Source organism: Phodopus roborovskii, unplaced genomic scaffold (genome assembly GCF_943737965.1).
Source record: "Phodopus roborovskii unplaced genomic scaffold, PHOROB, whole genome shotgun sequence".
NCBI lineage: Eukaryota > Metazoa > Chordata > Mammalia > Rodentia > Cricetidae > Phodopus > Phodopus roborovskii.
This window is the reverse complement of record NW_026126480.1, coordinates 14,738,478-14,759,024: the sequence shown is the minus strand read 5'-3', so window position 1 is coordinate 14,759,024 and position 20,547 is coordinate 14,738,478. Positions and strand designations below refer to the sequence as shown.

General features: G+C 35.8%; 2 protein-coding genes across 2 annotated transcripts; one reads left to right on the top strand and one right to left on the bottom strand.

Annotated features, from left to right (window-relative positions):
* Nucleotides 1-989: 989 nt before the first annotated feature.
* LOC127228946 (olfactory receptor 52R1-like) lies at nt 990-3,037 on the bottom strand. Its single transcript, XM_051194041.1, has 2 exons — nt 3,031-3,037; nt 990-1,954 (listed from the first exon to the last, which is right to left on the bottom strand). The coding sequence occupies exons 1-2, from the start codon at nt 3,035-3,037 to the stop codon at nt 990-992; spliced, it is 972 nt and encodes a 323-aa protein (XP_051049998.1).
* A 14,868-nt stretch (nt 3,038-17,905) lies between these two features.
* On the top strand, nt 17,906-18,847 carry LOC127228040 (olfactory receptor 51A4). The gene has a single exon (XM_051192479.1). The coding sequence runs from the start codon at nt 17,906-17,908 to the stop codon at nt 18,845-18,847; it is 942 nt and encodes a 313-aa protein (XP_051048436.1).
* Nucleotides 18,848-20,547: the final 1,700 nt, after the last annotated feature.

Genomic DNA, 20,547 nt, shown 5'->3' with positions numbered 1-20,547 from the left:
AATGTTTTTCTTTTATGATATAAATTAATATTTTTTCTTTTATTTATTAATTCAAAATAATGCTCAGTGGTAGTTTAAGGTTTTGCAGTTTTCTTTTAATTTTATTTATTTATTTATTTATTTGGTTTTCGAGACAGGGTTAGGTTTTGCTCTTCTCAATTAAATTTAATTTAATATGTTAATGTAGTCTTTAAAAAATCTAGATTGTACCTTTTTCTATACATTGTCCTAAAAGAAGAAACAGAATAGATTTTGCAGGTTGACTGGGTGTGAATGGAAACAGGATCAGGCAGATATAGGGTTGGACACAGAACACAAAGAAAATCAGTGGAACTAGGAGGTATTTGTGGGGGTGATATGAAAATCTAGAAGAGTTGAAATTCTCTGGAATCTGCAAGGGTGACTCAACTGAACACTCTTAGTAATATGGGATGCAAAGCCTGAAACTGGTACCCACTGTGGCTAGACAAGGTCTCCAGTGATGGGACTGGGACACTAAGTCACAAAACCTTCATCTTACAATTTGTCCTGCCTGCAAGATTATCTAGGGTATTGGTGATACAGTACTTGTGGTAATAGCCCATCAATGGCTGGTCCAATTTGAGGTTCCAGCCATGCAAGGGAAGCCATACTTCATGATGCCTAGATGGCCAGGAATTGGAGGTTAGATACCCCCAGAAGCTAGGATAGATTCAAACATGGCAGACCAAGAAAAGAAAGAGGAGGAGGGGAAGAAGAAGGAGAAGGAGGAGAGGAGGAGGAAGAGATTTCATTCAGCCACTGATGAAAACAGATGCAAGACTTACAGATAAACTTTAGGAGGAGCTCAGGAATCCCAAAGAAAGATAGGGAAAAAGAATTTTAGGATCCAGAGGTTATCAAGGCTATAAAGAGAACACAAAATGTACAATCTAGGTACTGGGAAATGTTCCTCATCTAGGGCTACAACAGTATGGGTAACTGTAGCATGGAATGCTCTGATCTCTGATTCAAGAGCCTTTTCTATAGCACCCTTGGATAACCCTGACCCTGATTTGTTTGGTTTTAACTCCATAGATAATGGGGTTGAGCATGGGAGGAACAAGCAGATAGACATTAGCAAACATGATGTGTACAACATGTGGCACATGGTGTCCAAAGCGATGGGTGAGGAAAGTGAAAAGTGCCGGAATATACAAGGCTAAGATGACACCAATATGAGAAGCACATGTACCAAAAGCTTTGAGGCGAGCTTCACCAGAGGGCAACCTCAGTACAGTTCTCAGAATCATCACGTAAGACACACTGATGACAAATATATCAAAGCTAGCCACAGAAAAAGCCACAAAGAGCCCATATCCACGATTGACTCTGGTATCAGCACACACCAACTTGAGCACAGCCATGTGCTCACAGTAGGACTGGGGAATGATCTTGTTGGGGCAGAAGGGCATCCTGGAAATCATGAAGCAGAAGGGGCTTACACACAGTAGCCCTCTGACCATGACAGCTACCCCAAGTTTGATGACTACAGATGTGGTCAGGATGCTGGAATGTCGGAGTGGGAAGCAGATAGCCACATAGCGGTCCAAGGCCATAGCCATGAGTACCCCAGACTCCACAGAAGAAAAGGCATGAATGAAAAAGACCTGGATGAGGCAGGCATGATATTCAATCTTATGGTCATGAAACCAGAATATGGCCAGCATTTTAGGTTGAGTGGAGGATGACAGGATCAGGTCAGTAGTAGCCAGCATGGCCAGAAAGAGATACATAGGTTCATGGAGGGTGGGGTCAATCCGGATTATGTGTAGGATGATGGTATTTCCAGTCACTGCCACAATATACATGACACAGAATGGAAAGGCAACCCAAAACTGATATTTCTCCATCCCTGGGATTCCAAGCAAGATGAAGAACATAGCATGAGAAGAGTTGTTCCTTGAAGCCAAGATGAAAAAATGTGTTATATTTTCTGTGTAGTGAAATTAATCTGCTGTCAGAGGATAATGACAACCAAGTTATAGATGGTATTTGCACTTGTGTAATATCACAATTAAATTCAATAATAAAGTCTCATAAAATCATTTTTATAATAAATGATACTTTATAACATAAATTGATCCTACTTAATGTTTTATTAATATTTGTAATATTCTAATTATATTAGAAGATGTCAGGCTCAGAGGTTATTATTTCCTAAAGAAAAAATATTCTTGGAAATAGAATCAGCCAATAGCAAACTCCCATGACAAATTAGTTACATTAAACTTTGTCACCTTCTATTTAACAAATCACTTGGTCTAACTTTCACATAGTTCATTTGTCTCTATATTAAGTCATTTGAGCAGCAGTAGTTCATGGTAGGAGGGAAGTCTGGATGAAAGGAGCATAGTAATTTATTCTTCTATTATGTCTTATATTCATCTTGTTTCTAGCCCAATGAAAACTATAAACCATCTGTGAGTTTGCAATTATCATATTATAATTAATGAAAATCTTACAACCTGAATATCTTTTGTTTTGTGGTTGATATATTTTCTTTGAATTTGTGCCTTTCTCTGTTAACAGTGTAAAAGTAATCACAGGCCACATGTTAGTGCATGTTTTCAGCTATGTTCCAGCTCAGACTTGTTTATACAAACAAACTGCAACCTGGGTTTGAATTGCAGGCTGTAGTTTATTCAGAAATGACCTGGTGAAGATGACTTTGAATGTGACACTCAGTTATGCACCTCTGTTCTTGATAAAGAGAAATCTGGAATATGTGTGATGAGGGAAGTATCTAGTAAACACCATCATTCAGAGGCAACTGACTAACAATATCCCCAAATCAAAACTTTCCTAATGGAATCCCCCAAGCCATACTTGAGGGATGCATATTAAAGGTTATAGAAGATGTTATTGAGAGTCAGCTTGTATCTTTACTTGTTTTTATATTGCTTTTTTTTTTAAATGATGTCTGAACTTTCTGAAGAATGTAACTTTTTTCTCACACCCCTACACCCAAAAATCCTGTAAGACATGGGCTGTAAATAACTTGGTTCTTACCCAACATCTTTTCACTTCATCTTGCTGCTCTGTGCTTGGAATTGAGAGCTTCAATTTTTACCTCTTTCTTTCATAACAAAACCCTACAGGTGAAAAGAGTATCTTTATAGGCTCCCTTACCAAAATTTTGCAAACTAACAAACATTTCATTTTATACTCCTCCAGGATCCTAAGTGGGTTTCTTTGTAATTTAAAACAAATTTCATATCTTCTTAGTCTCATTTATTTATAATGTATGGAAACAATGGAGCTAAGACTTCAGATTTTTCTCAACACAGAAAGCCTACCAACTTTCCTAGCTAATAATCATGAGATTGCACAAACTAATACTCCTATGAGATCTCCAGTAACAATTCAGATATTCACATTATCTGGAACTGAGGATCTCAACCTTGCTTCCTTTTATCAGATTCAAAACCCCTCAAACAGTATCACATTGTCTGCTTAAACAAGTGGGTATATACTTAACTGCCCAGTATGTCACTCTCACTTCATGGAGATAGTCACCAAGATTAAGGTTGATTTAAAAAAGCTTATTTAGATTATCTTTATTCTAACCCACAGACACTAGACTAGGTGCTGAAGACATAGCTTCTCAATATGCATAATTACCTCTGATTAACTGTTGGGGAGAGATTATTGAATTTTGAGACCCTTCCCTAAAGTACCTTAAATTCATTTTTTTCTAAGGTATGCAAAGTATCTTTGTCATCATTTAGCATAAAATCAACAATATCTCAGAGTCATTAAATGATCTGTCAATGGTCACATTATAAAATTATTGTCAGAGCACATCACTCTTGGACCACAGCTTCTAGAAGCACACAATACTGTATTTGTTGGCAATGAGTAGTTGAGAAACCTGATTTAGATGGTCAGGCAAATTGTTGATCTGTTATTACAAAGGCAGGGTACTTAGCCAATGCACTGAATTAGAGAATTTGGACTTAGGATTCTTGCTACTTCCCTGTACTTCTAGATTGAAATTTAGTGTTTCTGGGAAGGAATTGCTTTCCCTAATTTGATTCTTTTCTTTCTTCCTTTTTTCCTTCCTTCCTTCATTCCTTGCTTGCTTGCTTCCTTCTCTTCTCTTCTCTTCTTTCTCTCCTTTCTCTTCACTCTCCCTTAATGGCTTCTTCCAAAAGTCTTAATAGAGGACTCATGTATTTTTCACAGTTATGAAATATCACACCCACCTCCCATGTTGCATGGTTAATTGGAAATCGAATTTTCCTCTTTTTCTCTATCTGATTTTATTTTTACAGACCGGGAACTGCCACGTTTGAAAAACATCTCATTCATTCTCATTCTGTTCTATCTGGTCTGACTTTATATACTCAGTGCTCATTTTTAATAGAAACAATAGAATTACAGAGATGACCGGAAAGATACATTTGAAATGGGAGCTGTGTTCCTCAACAGGTGTCTGTTTTTTCCATGATTTTTTTTTATATTCATGTTTGTTGGAATCTATTGTCCTCACATTCAGAAAGTACCCTCTGTTTCCCTTTCATTCTAAAGAATAGCCCCATAAAAATTACTGAGTACAAGATGTGATTAATGAACAGAAAGTTTGCTGTTCTCTCAACATTTTTTGCTGAATGTTTAAGAAAACAATTTATCAGAGCTTTGGTTTGAGAAGTTGAGCTGTGTACTCCTTAGACAAAAGGAAAATAACACAAAATCTCTCTCTTTCCTAGTACCCTGTATTCTTCATTCAGATACAATGTGCATTATTCTTTTTTACAGGATGTAACCATTATTAGCAGACAATATAATACTATACAGTAAAATATGAAATAAAGTTATTGCTTGTCAAACATTACAGAAAGGGTGATGAAGATTTGAATCTGACTGTGAACTATCTGTACCTAAGTGTAAAGCATGGGAGGCTCAGTGTCAGGCTGTGGCTGGAGAGCTTCAGTGTCAGGCTGTGGCTGGAGAGCTTCTGTCTGGAGGGCATTTTCCTACCTTTCTAGATTTGACACAGTGGAAACCATGATTCTTCTCTCCATCTCAGAATGTGACTCAGTGGACTTGGGTTTCTAGATGGTGTGTTTTCTTCAAGTCTCGCTTTCTATATAATACATAACTTTGCCTTGTATATTCTTTAAGAGTCTTCATTTCCCACTGATTTTTCAGAAGGAAAGGATGCCCGAGGCTAAAGAATAACTTGTCCTGAGATCTACTATATCTTTGAACAAGTTGACTATCACTAAAGAAGTTCTGACAAGCCCCTGGAATTCAGTCTTGGGTAGAGACCTGAGATCAGGGTCTATTTAAAGAACTGTGTGGTCCATCTGTTCTCCCAAACACCAATTCATTCTCTCTTTCTGTATCTACTGCCTCCTATTCACAATTACTCCAATGACTCCCTGTGAGACCTAAATCTGGAAAAAGTAACCCCTAACTTGCCTTTCTCGTCTGTGTATGGCAACACAAAAAACATGTTTAAATAAATTCACATGAAGGTGTGTTGTTGGGATTACATAAAAAGCTTATGTTTATACTTACGTTTTCTGTTAAAGTATTTATACCTCTCATTTTAAGCATATTATGTGCACCATGATATCTCATCGACCTTCAGATGTGTTTGTATATGACTATGAGAAGTATGACTATAAACATAAAAGTCAGTGCCATGTAGGTGAGCATATGAGTATATATGTTGATAATCATTTAAGTATGTGTATAATTAAAGTAGCATTCTCATTTTGTGTTTTCATATTACAGAATGCAGAGAATAGTGAAAGAACATCCCTAGTTACATTCCTGATAGTGTAAAATGGCATATCATGATGCATATATATGATGGATCTAAGTGTGGCATTATTTTGAAGCAGGGTCAAAAACTTATCGTGATAGTTTAGATAAGTCGTTCATAGAGTATAATGAAGTCTTATCTAAATAAAAAACCACACCAGACACTCATACACAGAGAGAGAGAGAGAGAGAGAGAGAGAGAGAGAGAGAGAGAGAGAGAGAGAGAGAGAATATAAGAAGAAGGAGAAGAAGAAGGTGGCAGAGATCAAGGTATTACCACTATAAATGAAGGTTTCCATCAAACTGTCAGAAACTCAAAGAGAAAGACACAGAGATTCTCCCACAAAATGAAGAAAATGAAACATGTCTACTAACATATTGATAATGGATTTGGGGTCCTTGGATCTATGACAAAGGGATTTCTCTGGTTAAAGCACTAAGTTTGTAAGTCTTTATCATAGGAGTCCTAGAATGTTGATTGTGCCAATACCTTTGTATTAATTTTAATGAAGCTTAGCATACAAATAATTGTATGTACTTGTAGCATTTTAATTGTTTGAGAATTATAACATGAATTTTAGTTACTTTTATCTCCATTGTCCTCCTCCATTCTTCTTTTTTCATTGGAGCAATTCACACATCCCCTCCTACTTTCATATATTTAATGTCTGTGATCCACTGAGTTTAATAAGTCAATTCCAGAGTATAGGTGGGACATAATTTAGTTGAACAAAGACAGCTTATCTCTGGCTACACCACTGAAGAAAATGGCACCCACCCTCTAAAAACCATTAATTCCCAATAACTTTTTAGATGGCTAGGGCCTCATGAATTCCTTTATCATTCATGATACAACAAAACTGATAGATTTTTAAGTGTATTTTATTTTCTTTTATTTTTGAGTTTATAATATAATAACATTTTCTTTTTACTTCCCTCCGCATATACCTCCCATATACCAATACTTGCTCTCTTTGATTGACTTTCTTACAAATTCATGGGCTCTTTTTTATATTAATGTTATTGTATGGGTAAGTGTATTTGTATTTACATATACATCCATAGATAGAACCTGTTTAGCCTGTATAATTTTACTTGTATGTTTCAAGGCTGACATTTGATATGGGACAAACAATTGTGTTCTCTTCCCTTGGGAAATCTATTTCTCCAGCTCTTAGTATTTCCTACTTGCCTACAGTTCTTTATGTAGGTATGAGGCCTTGTGGTCTTTCACCTGTCCACTTTGGCTGTCTGTTGTTTTCCTCAGTCAGTCCAGGTTCATGTTGGTGAGAATTTATGGGTATGGTTTCTGGCACTACAAGGAGTCATGACCTCATAGCCCCCTTTTCTGCACTGTATCTTGTGACTTAGTTATAGCAGTTTATATATTTATATATGTGTTTATTTGTACTGGGTCTCCATTTCATTTTTTATTTTATTTTACTTCTTAATATTCTCTGACATAACATCCTGACCACAGTTTTCCCTCCCTCCACTCCTTCCAGGTATTTCTGTACCTTCCCTCTTCCCCAGATCCACTCCTCCTCCATTCCCTTCAGAAAATAGCAGGCATGGCTATCAGGGGAATAAAATTAAAAACAACTCTGAAATTCCATCTTACACCTATCAGAAGAGCTAAGATCAGAGACACAAATCACATCTCATGCTGAGGAGGATTTGGAGCAGATGAACACTCCTTCACTGCTTGTGGAAGTACAAACTTGTAGAGCCCCTTGAAAAATCAACATGGTGGTTTCTCAGAAATTTGTGGATGAATATACCACAAGACCAGTTCAGGCATCCTCTCTACTATTGCTAGCAGTCTTAATTGGAGTTCTCCTTGTGGATTCTTGGGAGCTACCATAGCACAGCCCATAGCAGCTCTATTAAGATATCTCATTGATTTTCCACTGTGTCCCTCTCCAGCTCAGCCACCTCATTCCCTCCTGTTCTCGTACCCCATCTCTCCCCCTTACTACTCCCTACCCCCCCAGTTTTCCCCACAGATCTTATTTAATTTCCCTTCCCAGAGTGATCCATGTGTCCCTTTTAGGGTCCTTTGTTACTTGGAGCTGTGGATTATAGTCTGGTTATCCTTTGCTTTACATCTGATATACACATATAAGTGAATACATAATTTGTTTGTCTTTTTGAGTATGGGTTACCTCAATCATAGTGGTTTTGTTTCTAGTTACCCCCATTTGCCTGTAGGACCCCAAGGCACCTTGAGCTAGCCTGAAGCTGTTGGCGGGAACTCCTTGCCCCAAGGCTGTTGTTGGTACTCTTCCAGTTTTGATAACACACCTTGTGATAACACACACCTTGTGACAACACATACCTCATGACAATACATACCTCATGACAACACACACCTTGTAGGGAGGAGCTAAGCCTAAAATTCCTGTAATTTTTCCACTGTGCTATAAGTCGGTATTTAAGCCCATTCTTGCCCCTCAATAAATGGCATTCGGCATTTGGCGTTCCGACTTTGCCTTTGAACGAATGACCCGCTGTCTTATCTTTATTTCAATCTCTAGGCCTTCACCCGACTCGTGGTAGAGATGGTAGCACAGATGCTACATTTGCCTACAAATTTAATGAGGTCATCATGTTTTTGCCACTAAGTAGTACTCCACTGTGTAAATGTAACAATTTTTCTTATCCATTCTTCAGCTGAGGGACATCTAGGTTGTTTCCAGGTTCTGGCTGTTATGAATAATGCTGCTATGAACATTGTTGAGAAAATTTCCTTGTAGTATGATTGAGCATCCTTTGGGTATATGCCCAAATGTGGTATCACTGAGTCTCAAAGTAAATTGATTCCCAATTTTCTTAGATACTGCCATACTGTATTCAAAAATGACTGTACAAGTTTGCACACCCACCAGCAGTGGAGAAATGCTCCCCTGACTCTACATACTCTCCAACATGAGCTATCCTCAATATTTTTGATTTGAGCCATTCTGGCAAGTATAAGATGGTATCTCAGGATCATTTTGGTTTTCATTTCCTTGATGATTAAGGATGTTGAGCACTTCCTAAAATGTCTTTTGGCCATTTGAGATGCTTCTAAGTAAGAATTCTCTCTTAAGCTCTGTGCCCCTTTTTTTAATTGGGTTATTTTGTATTCTGAATTCTATTTTCTTGAGTTCTTTATAAATTTTGGAGATCAACCTTCTATCATATCTAGGATTGTTGAAGACCTTTTCCCATTCTGTAGGCTATTGTTTTGTCTTATTATCAGTGTCCTTTGTCTTACAAAAGCTTTTCATTTTCAAGAGGTCCCATTTATTGATTGTTGCTTTCTGTGATTGCTCTACTGGTATTATGTTTAGGAAGTGGTTTCCTGTGCAAATGCATTCTAGGCTACTTTCAACTTTCTCTTTTATCAGGTTCAACGTAGCTGGATTTTATAATGAGGTCCTTGACCCACTTGGATTTGAATTTTAGCATGACAATAGATATGCCCACACCATTTGTTAAAGATGTTTTCCTTTTTCTGTTGTACCATTTTGGTTTCTTTGTCAAAAATCAGGTGTTCTTAGGTATTTGTATTGATATGAGGGCCTTTGATTCTATTCCACTGATACACTTGTCTGTTTTTGCCAATACCAAGCTGTTGTTATTACTATAGCTCTATAGTAGAGATTGAATCAGGGAATGTGATACCTCCAGAAGTTTCTTTATTGTACAGGATTGTTTTAGTGATTCTGGGTTTTTTGATTTTTCATTTGAATTGAGTATTATTCTTTCAAGGCCTGAGAAGAATTATATTAGCATTTTGATGGCATTTGCATTGAATCTATAGATTTATTTTGGTAGGATTGCCATGTATATTAAGTTGATCCTATCTAGTACACAAATTAACAAAATTGGAAAGGAAAAGGGTGACATAACAACAGACACTGAGGAAAATCACAGAATCATCAGATTATACTACTAAAACCTATACTCCACAAAATTGGAAAATTAAAAAAAAAATACTGGACCATTTTCTGGATAGGTTCTACATACCAGAATTTAATCAAGACAAAATAAATGATTTAAATAGAACTATACCCCTAAGGAAATAGAAGGAGTCATCAAAAGTCTCTAATCTTAAAAAATAAAAAGCCCAGGACAAGATGGTTTCAGCATCTTTGAAATCAGAATTTCAAAGAAGAATCAACTCCAATACTCTTCAAGTTGTTCCACACAATAGAAATAGAAGGAGCCTTATCAAACTCCTTCTATGAAGCTACAGTTACCCTGACACACAAACCACACAAATATGCAACAAAGAAAAAGAACTATACACCAAACGCCCTCGTGAACATTAATGCAAAAATTGTAAATTATACTAGCAAACTGAATCCAAGAACACATCAATACAAATCATACACCATGACCAATTTGGCTTCATCCCAGAGATGCAAGGTTGATTCAATATACGGAAATCTGTCAATGTAATCCAACATATTAACAAACTGAAAGAAAAAAACCCACATAATCTTTACATTAAGTGCTGAAAAAGCCTTCAACAAAATTCAACACCCCTTCATGATAAAGGTCTTGGAGAGATCAGGAATACAAGAAACATACCTAAATATAATAAAGACAATATATATCAAACGAATAGCCAATATCAAACTAAATGGAGAAAAACTCAATGCAATTCCACTAAAATCAGAAAGAAAACAAGACTGTTTAGTCTCTCCTTATCTATTCCATATAGTAGTCAAAGTTCTAGCTAGAACAATATGACAACAAATGGAGGTCAAGGGGATATAAATTGGAAAGGCAGAAATCAAACTATCACTATTCACAGATGATATGACAGTATACATAAGGGAACCCAAAAGCTCTACCAAAGAACTCTTACAGCTGATAAACACATTCAGTAGTATGGCAAGATGTAAGATTAATTATCAGTATCCCTCCTATATACAAATGATAAAGTGGCTAAGAAAAAGTCAGAGAAACCTGATCCTTTATATAACCACAAATATAAAATATTTTGGTGTAACACTAACCAAACAAGTGAAAGACCTGTATGACAAACTTTAAGTGTCTAAAGAAAGAAATTGAAGAGGATATTAGAAAATGGAAAATTCTCCCATTCTCTCTGTTTTTAATATAATGTGTATGCATATATTTTGAGAATTTTGTCCATGTCCACAATGTATTTTGATCATATTCTTTCCCAATTCCTACCATCCAAATCTTCCCAGATCTACCATATCACCTTCCAGCTTCATGTTTATTACTTTGTTTTGTTGTTGTTGTTGTTGTTTCGTTTTGCTTTTTTTTTCATTTTTATTCATAACCAACCTAGTCTAATTAGCACTATCTGTATGCACACAAGTATGGAGCACTGTCTGCATACCAGTGGACATGCCCCTAAAGTAAACTGACTGTTCATCTGTAGCAACCATCAAAAGTTAATAGCTCCACAGCTGTGAATGGAAGCTAATGAGGCCCTCATCCTACATCTAGAATTCTTGCTGAATCTTGTACAGACATTGGAGAGATAATTACAGCTCCCATGAGGACATAGTACAAAGGTCTTAAAGACAGCTTTACTCAGACCTCTGACTCTTACAACTTTTCTATCCTCCTCTTGGTATTCTTTGAAACTATAGGCGGATGTATGAGAAAGACCTTATTCTTGGCTAAGAACTAGCTGAACACTTATTTCCAGTACCTCAACTAGTTGTATGTGTCCTTATTAGCCACAAAAGTTATTTCTTATAACATGAAATCCCTCAGAAGGAAATCCAAAAAAGGACCTAGATTGACTTGATATATTATGGGACATGCATCATTTCCCAGAACTGGGAGGAACAAACAAGGGCTAACTCCTACTAATGAGTTTGGAAACCTGAAAATCCTTCCACAGATGATTTTTCCCTCATATATCAGAGTCCTAGGTTTTCTTCCTGAGATCTTGGCATAATAAACTTGTCTTATCTAGGCATTTACCTATATCTACAATCTGCATCTCTGGCAATAAAGATATTAGCTGGAATTAGTTATGTAGCCTTTGAGATGAAATGAGATCTTGTGCTTTGGCACAAATACAGGTTTTCACATATGCTGTGAAATTATAAGGTACTCATACCTGTTGGTTGTCTGTCCATGAAGCATGACTGAAACTCACATAGTATTCCAAACAGCTTCAAATATGACCACAGGGTCTGAGTTTCAACAAAGAAAGTGTAATGAATGAACTCTTCCAGTTTTCTCTTATTTGACCTGTAACAGAATACCTTCAACTTTTCTATTTGGAACTTCATTTAACCATAATTTTTTAATGTGATGCTGTGTATAAGCATATAAATAAGTATAAAAATTAAAAATTTACCAATGAGTAAATCATAAAGAAGTTTCTTTTTAAATTACACACACACACACACACACACACACACACATACATATATATAGATATACAAGTTCACTCTGTATTTAATAAATGAAAGAAAATTCACATGTAAGGAGCTCATTTATTTTTTATAAATAATGCTTGAGTGAGTGTAAGACATGGAGAATACTCAATATTTTCATAGTTGATGAGTATTTTATTTCCATAATCATTAATCTGACTATACCATTTTATATAAATATTCATTATTCAGTTAAAAATAGAAGTATAGTTAGAACAAGTATTAATTATGAAAATTGTGTCTTAATCTGAAACCAAAATCATCAAAAAAAATATTTGAAACTATTCAGTGAAACAAGCAGTTTTTCTCACCAACCTGGTCCCACAGCTGTGTCAGCCCCAAATAACACACAGAGATGCTGTATTAGATGTAAAGCTGTTGGCTTGTTACTACCATTTCTTATTGGCTAGCTCTGTCTTAAATATCAATCCATTTCTATTCATCTAAGTGTTTACACATGGTCTTATCTTGCCCAAGAGAGGGTCCGGACCTCTTCCTCTCAAGTCCCTACATCTTGACTCTTTTACTACATCTCGCAGAATCCTCCTTGTCTCCTAGTCCCACCTATCTTTCCTAGTCCCTCCTATCTTTCCTTCCTATCTGCCAATAGTGCTTTATTCATTAACCAATAAGAGAAACATATTTACAGAATGTCATCTCCCATAACATCAGAAATTCAAAGAGCAGTCTACACAATATGGTTCAAATACATACTTACTTCATAATGCTGAGGAATGTTAGAAAAACATTTGAACCTGTATTTTCTATCATTAAACAATTGTTTTTCCATAAGAGTATAAAATTTCACTAAGAAAAGGAAAACACATTTAGATCTTACATCTGAGCTGAGGTCCTGCAGGAGTGTTAGCATTGTAGGGCAGGTCAGAATGCCCAGTGCAAAGTGTGAGTATAGAGTTTTCAGAACCAAGCCTGCAGTGAAGTCACACGCTGCAACACAGTAAGCATCATGGAAATGTCTACAAGTTCATTCTGAATTTTATTTCAAATTATGATTATGTTATTGAATGTTTAGAAATCTTTGCCATTGCCATTCTTTTTGGTCCTCACATCTAGCTGTGCAGCATGACCCGAGTCCTAGAACTTAGTAATGGGTCCTTGATGCTTCTGGCCTGATTGAGTGATGAATGTGATACTGAAGCAGAATCATTGGCTCAGTGTTGATTCCTGGAAGGATGATATGATATCTCCCAGAATACAATGCCCAACCTGAATCAAAATCCATTGTACTCTGTGAACCCATGCTGTTGTTACTAAACTTCACCTCCAGTTACCACGTGGGGGTTTATAAGCTCCCCATTCCAACTTTCCCAGTCATTGTGTGTTTAGAGTTTCTGGTTGCAGGGATGTAAATATTCCACCAGAAGTCATTAGTCTTCTTTTAAAATTTTCAAGTAGAGATCTAATTGTTACTTCGATATGTCAGCAAATAAAAAGAGAAGAGTTAAATTCTCTAAACTTACAGTCCACTGATATTAATTGTGGCAGTGTGGACACGTCAGGATATAGGATATTACATAATTGTTATGCATCTAATGTCCTTACTCAGTATTGGCAGTAATGGGCAAAGGCAAAGTCTCATTTTGTAAAGTGTATGATGGCCAAAGTAAAGTGCTGTTTAAAGGGTATTTAAAATTATGAGAAGACTTGGGTGGTGTGATAAAGCCTCAGCACATCTGAAGCACAGTGTACTTACTGTAGATTGTTGTACTAACAGTCTTCTCGTCACTTCACTATAGTGAAATCTTATGTGAATCCAAGGCAAACTGCTTCTATATTTTATCATAAAACTATGTACTAGTAACCAGTATATCTATTACCTCATATGTTTCCCTGACATGACAGGTTTGAGTTACTTCTCCACTGAGGAATATAGGAGACAGGTCTTATGCAAAACGTTGGTGAGGGCTTCTTTTGTCTACACTGGACCAAAAAATCCATGGTCATTTACCTTTCCTGAAGGGAAAACAAATACAACAATCTTTTAATGGTCATCAAAATTCCCTAGAGATTTTCTTCAGTTCCAGTCTATGCTGAAAGGGGCATTTACAAGTGTCAAAGGTCTCTGCACCATTGAATTTGATCTGTGTTATAACCAAATGAATTCAGTTTCTCAGGTGTCTCTCTTTCCTTCTTTATTACATGGCTTTTTAACCTTAAAAGAATATCCCCTACTAACTTCTTCACATGGTCATTCCACTGTTCAATTTACAGGGTGTCAAACCTGCAATGAGAATATTGTTATCAAGGTAACATAGAAAAAATATTTATTAACCAAATAATATTAAAAGGTTAATTTATTAAATATGTAAAACACCTGTTTTTGTTTTGTGTGTGTGTGTGTGTTTTTTTTTTTTTTGTTTTGTTTTTTTTTTAATGAAGGCTAGAAAGACAGCACAGTGATTAACAGCAGTTGCTGCTATAGCAAAAGGTCAGAGTTTGGTTCACAGCACCCACATGGGAAGCTCACAAACCCACCAGTAATTCCAGCTCCAAGAGCCTCGACTCCCTCTTCTGGCCTCAGTGGACACACATATGGATACACCTGCATGCGCACACATGCACACACACGCACACAAATATTAGTCACAGCCACATGCATATGCATAAGTTTTTTAAAAAAATACACTTTCATATACCATGTTGTATAAAAACTGGTCTCCAAAAAGAAATTCAAGGGCACTTTTGGATTTAAAGAAAAGCCAGTATTTGGTATTTTAAAGAGAAAGTTACAATAATCCCAGAAAAAAAAAAAAAAAAGCAAAACTAACTTAACTCAATTATAGTCACATAAGCAAAACCTTCTGGTAAATATAATGTGGTCAGTTTTCCAGAAGCATCTGAAACTGCAGATAATAATAATAGTAATAATAATAATAATGACAATAATTTTGTTCGATGAGGCAGGGGTGGCTTCACAGACATTTAATCATAAACATCCAAATCACATGCACTCTGGGAATTGAGCTAAACCATTCTTCAGTGGTTTAATTTGCATGAGAGACTGTTGGGCATATTAGTCCCTCTGATTGATATACAGGAGAGAGTGTATCATTATCCCCGGAGCCTTAAATCTACTAAAATGGCACCAGAGGGGAAGAAGTACAATCAGCTTTTCAGAATGTGACCAACAATCAAAACTGGGGTAGCTTTATCCTGGCTCATCACTGTTTCATCTTGAAGTGCAGACCAGGTGGTTCACACCTAGGTAAGTGCCTGAAAATCCTATTGTTCCTATTGTTCCCACAGTCAGGAGCACAATGGGGAACAGCTTGCCCTTATCCAGCTGATTTTTACCATTTAATCCTCACTTCCATATGGAAGCAAGGATACACAAGATTTGAAAAAAAATCCTTATAATACAGGATCGACCTCATTAAATGTCATTCCACAATTAGTATAAAGAATCCATAAATTTTTCTCATGCTTAACTTCTGTCTCTTGCTATAACTGTTTTCCTTACAGTTCCACACATGAGAGTTGAATGCTGAAAGCTCAACTGAATTACAGATAGAACCAGAAAACCTTCTAGGCAACATTTTAGCTCCCTATAGGTTCTCTAAACAATATACTTTTCCCAGCAAAATAAAATAGACTTCCTGGAAACATAAAATATATTCTCACAAAATTCATTATTGTTCACTATGTAAAACTTAGCAATATTGTACAAGTTAGCAGGAAACATGGGTTTTTGTCATTTAGAATAACTGGACATTGATGATAACAGGTAAAAATGTTCTTATTCTAGACTGATTTTTAAACATGTAGTTTTGTTGTATTAAGAAAGCTGATATAAACTAAAAGGCACTAGCCTGATTTGATAGCCAAACTTCTTAAAAGACCTAAAGGTTAAAAGATTAAGACCTTGCAAGTCAGCCATTACATGTCCCAAACAATATCAACATCTAAGTAAGCTAACTATTAACTTTGGGAGTACTGTTTTCTAGAAAACAGCTGAAAAGTATTGAGAGAAAACAAGATCTGTTTTTCTACAGGAATGACAGGTGGAATCAGTGACAAAAAGAAAAAGAAAAAAAAAAAAAGCTGAAAGAGTGATGATTTTGGCAGGAGAGGGACTCTAAGGGCAAAAGCACTACATCCGTCTTAATATTCCATTTACCTCAACAAAACTAGCATTAAACAACCTTGAAGGGTTCTATTCTGCAGAAAACAAGCAAATCAAAACAACAATAACAGACCAAACTTCCCAATAACTCCTTAGCCATATGGACCAAGTAAGCATAAAACAACTCTGGCAGGATCCCTCTGCAATACATCTTCAGCTTTCTACTGAACATTCTTTTTTCATCAGGGAAGTATCAGAAGCATGACTTGGGAGTTGGAGTACACTAGCCACAACAGAAATGTCTTTATTAAGAAGTATGTTAATTAATGGATCTGAGTTCTTGAATAAGGTAGACTCAAAGCATTAGTTACAACTGAAATTTCCTTTCTGTAATTTATTTGAAGAAACAGTAATCTAACATTGTATATGTATACCAAAACATCATATTTTCCCATAAATATATGACTATCATTTGGTAATTAAAATTAAAATGTTCTAAACAGCATGAGAGCATGATAACAGATTGGATGGAAAAATAATAAATATATTAGTAAAAGTAAACAGGAATGCATAGTGATTTAAAAATATTTCATGTTTAAAGAAAAATGAGAGTAATTGTCCTTGCTTAGTAACTATGATAAATTAGAAATAAACCACAAATTTTAAAAGATACGACAAACTACCAAAATGTATATAAGTATGTAATAATAATTAATGAAAATAAGAGCCCATGAATTGTATTGTGAGTAAGAAGGGTTTGGAGGGATGGAAGGGAATGAAGATATGCTTTATATTATAATATCAAACACTTAAAAATACTTCAAAATATAACAAAAATTCAACATAATAAGTGAGAATTTACAAGTGTAAATTGTAATGTTACAAGGAAACTAAATACTTTATACAGTTAATACAAATATATACTCCTTTAAAGGAAAAAAATGTAACTAGATATTGAAATAAAATATCTAACAAACTTCAACTAAATAGACATTTTAAAAGAAAGTGCCTAATGGAATATTGACATTAAAAATAGAAGAAAATGAGACTGTTCACTGAAAATGATGACCATCAAAAAACAAAATCAATGCATCTCCAATTAAGTACTGCATATTGAAGTGCAGAATATCAATGGTAAAGAAACTATGATAATCCAGAGTGCTAGCAAACAGTAGCAACAACAAGGCAACACAAGTATACAATTAATCAATTAAAACATGTCTTTGGAAGATTGTTTTGTAAAGCTGCATGTATTTAAATAGACAACAATAAGCACAGAATCACTCAAGTAACTATCTCAGAAATTAATAATGTAAAAGACAAAAGAACAGAGTGAAATAATGGGCTCAAACCATTAAGAGTGTTTCTTCATGTAGCAATCACTAAGATTTGTCAATTGACATGTTCTGCTATGCTTTCATATACATATTGTTATGTAGTGTATATTTGGATATTGATACATACTACTGTACTTTCTCTGATCTACTTTCCTCCATATTGGGTGCATTTCTAAGAATAATCCCTGTGCCTCTTGGTTTGACAGCCCTTGAAGGTTTCAATAGGACAAAGTCAGGCATCTGTCATCTTCATTCCCACACATGCTGGTATGTCCATTATCAACATATCTATTACTGAAATTTCTACTTTCTATTTGGTTGGGTTCCCAGGGATGGAATCTGCACACATCTGGATCTCCATTCCTATATGTCTCCTGTACACTATTGCCATCCTGGGCAACTGCACTATCCTCTTTTTTATAAAATCAGAGCCTTCTCTGCATGAACCCATGTATTATTTCCTCTCCATGTTGGCTATCTCAGACCTAGGACTATCCATTTCTTCTCTCCCTACCATGCTCAAGGTTTTCTTGTTCAATTCTCCTGAAATTTCTCCTGGTGTGTGTTTTGCCCAGGAGTTTTTTATTCATGAATTCTCAGCTATGGAGTCATCTGTACTTCTCATTATGTCCTTTGACCGTTTTATTGCCATCTGTAACCCTCTGAGATATTCTTCCATCCTTACCAGTGCCAGGGTCCTTCAAATTGGGCTTGCTTTTGCTCTCAAGAATGTTTTGTTGGTTCTGCCTTTCCCTGTAACTCTAAAGCATCTAAGATACTGCAAGAAGAATCTGCTGTCACATTCCTACTGCCTCCACCAGGATGTCATGAAGCTGGCCTGCTCAGACAACAAGATCAATGTCATCTATGGTTTATTTGTGGCTCTCTCAGGCATCCTGGACATAACATTTATTTTCTTGTCCTATGCACTGATCCTGAGAGCTGTGCTGGGCATCGCATCCCAAAGGGAAAGACTCAAGGTTCTCAGTACTTGTGTCTCCCACATCTGTGCTGTGCTCATCTTCTATGTCCCTGTCATCTCCCTCTCTGTTATCTACCGGTTTGCCAAATACAGTTCCCCTATAACTAAGATCCTCATGGCTGACATTTTCCTGCTTGTGCCTCCAGTGATGAATCCTATCATATACTGTGCAAAGAGCCAACAGATAAGAAATGTGATTCTAGAGAAATTGTGTCAAAAACAAAGCTGACAAAAAGGTTTAACCTCATGAACATCCAATCAGAGTTGTCAGAAAATCAAGAAGATTGAATCAGAAAGGATTCACACTGTATGTGAACTCCTCAGAATCATTTTTCCACATATTTACCAATATCAAAGAATCAATCTTGTAAATTTCTTGTTTTAATATTTAAGATTGAGAGATTAATAAAAGCATAGTCTTTATTTCTTCTTTTACCAAGGTGGCATTATTAGTCCTAAAATTATGATATCATAAATGTTTTCAGTGTTAAAGTAATATCCAATATTTTATTTGAAAACTGACAATATATATTCATAAAAATGGGTTAATGATAAAACATGACTAAAGATAGTCTTTTCATTTAAACCAGTCACCTTTAAGACATAGTTTTAGTAACTATGTCTTAAAACAAAATTAATATTAAAATGACAAGTTTACATATGAAACCATGAAAGCAAATATTAAGAGTAAATTTCAATAGAAGAAATAATTTACATTCACTTATTTTATTAAAAACTTCCTTACTGAGTATTCAAATATTATCTGGTCCATGCTGTATACAGAAGCTGTCTATCTTTCAAGTCTCTATGGCAGTCACACACAATGAAAAGATTCTTGAGCAGATTGTTGAATTTCACTTGAATTCTCTTCTCAACTAAGCCTCAACTTTCCACTCCTATTCTCATCTTCACATTGTGCAATTTTACTAAAGGTTTTGTTAGGTTGGTTTAACCAAATCTCTTCCCTGCTTATATTAAATTGTCTTAAATACATAAGTGGATTCTTTATATACTACTATTGCTTGATTGATAACTGATCATTGTAACCTACATTCAGCAAGCAACTTCAGCAAACTGAGCCATCCTCTACCTTGGTGTTTCCTATTAGATTTCCTCATCTGCCAACCAACTTCTCCACACCTTCTCAGTCTATCAGTTCTACTTTTATTCAGTTATGATGACTTGAACCTAATTGCCCTCCTCTAGTACAAACTGGATAAAGTTTCTTTACAGTTCTTTTACAAGTTTTATAATACCATAACTTAGAAACTAAATGATAATTGGACTGACACCTACCAATGACTCTATGTTCACATTTCTTGAGTCTCTTGTTTCAGCTCTTGACTAGAGATCCACTGATAAGTCTCAAACACTGTATTGAAAGAAAATCAATTGATTCATGGGAATGTTCTTTAGATTTGAGTACAAGATATAAAGTGTGCTACTATCCCAAGCAAATACCACTGAGCTAGAAACACGGGCTTCTATCTTAGAAGCTACATACACAGCTGGAAGTTTTTCTTCCTGACTCTGGTTTGAGCAAGAATGTCTCCCCCAATACTGGGATGTTCCTCCTTAATCCTTCTGAGTGGGATCTGTTCTCTGATCATGGGGATGGTTATGGTTTCACCTAAATCTTGTAAGAATCTTCCTTTATTTCTATTTCCCTCAGATGTTCCAAGGAAAGTCTAGATAGGCTCAGTTTACTCATCTCATTGCCCCTTTGTTGACAATGTATCCACCAACTAAGCTAGCTCTATTTTCACTTTCATACATCACGGGGAATAATCTGAAACTTCAATGGCCACCTTAGTAAATCTCATTACTGTCTCTATTGTCACTGTTAAGACACTCCTTTCCACTTCTCTGATCTTCCTCCTTCAACCTATCAATTTTCCCTTTAATTCCCTTTTGCCCTTCCACAAGCCG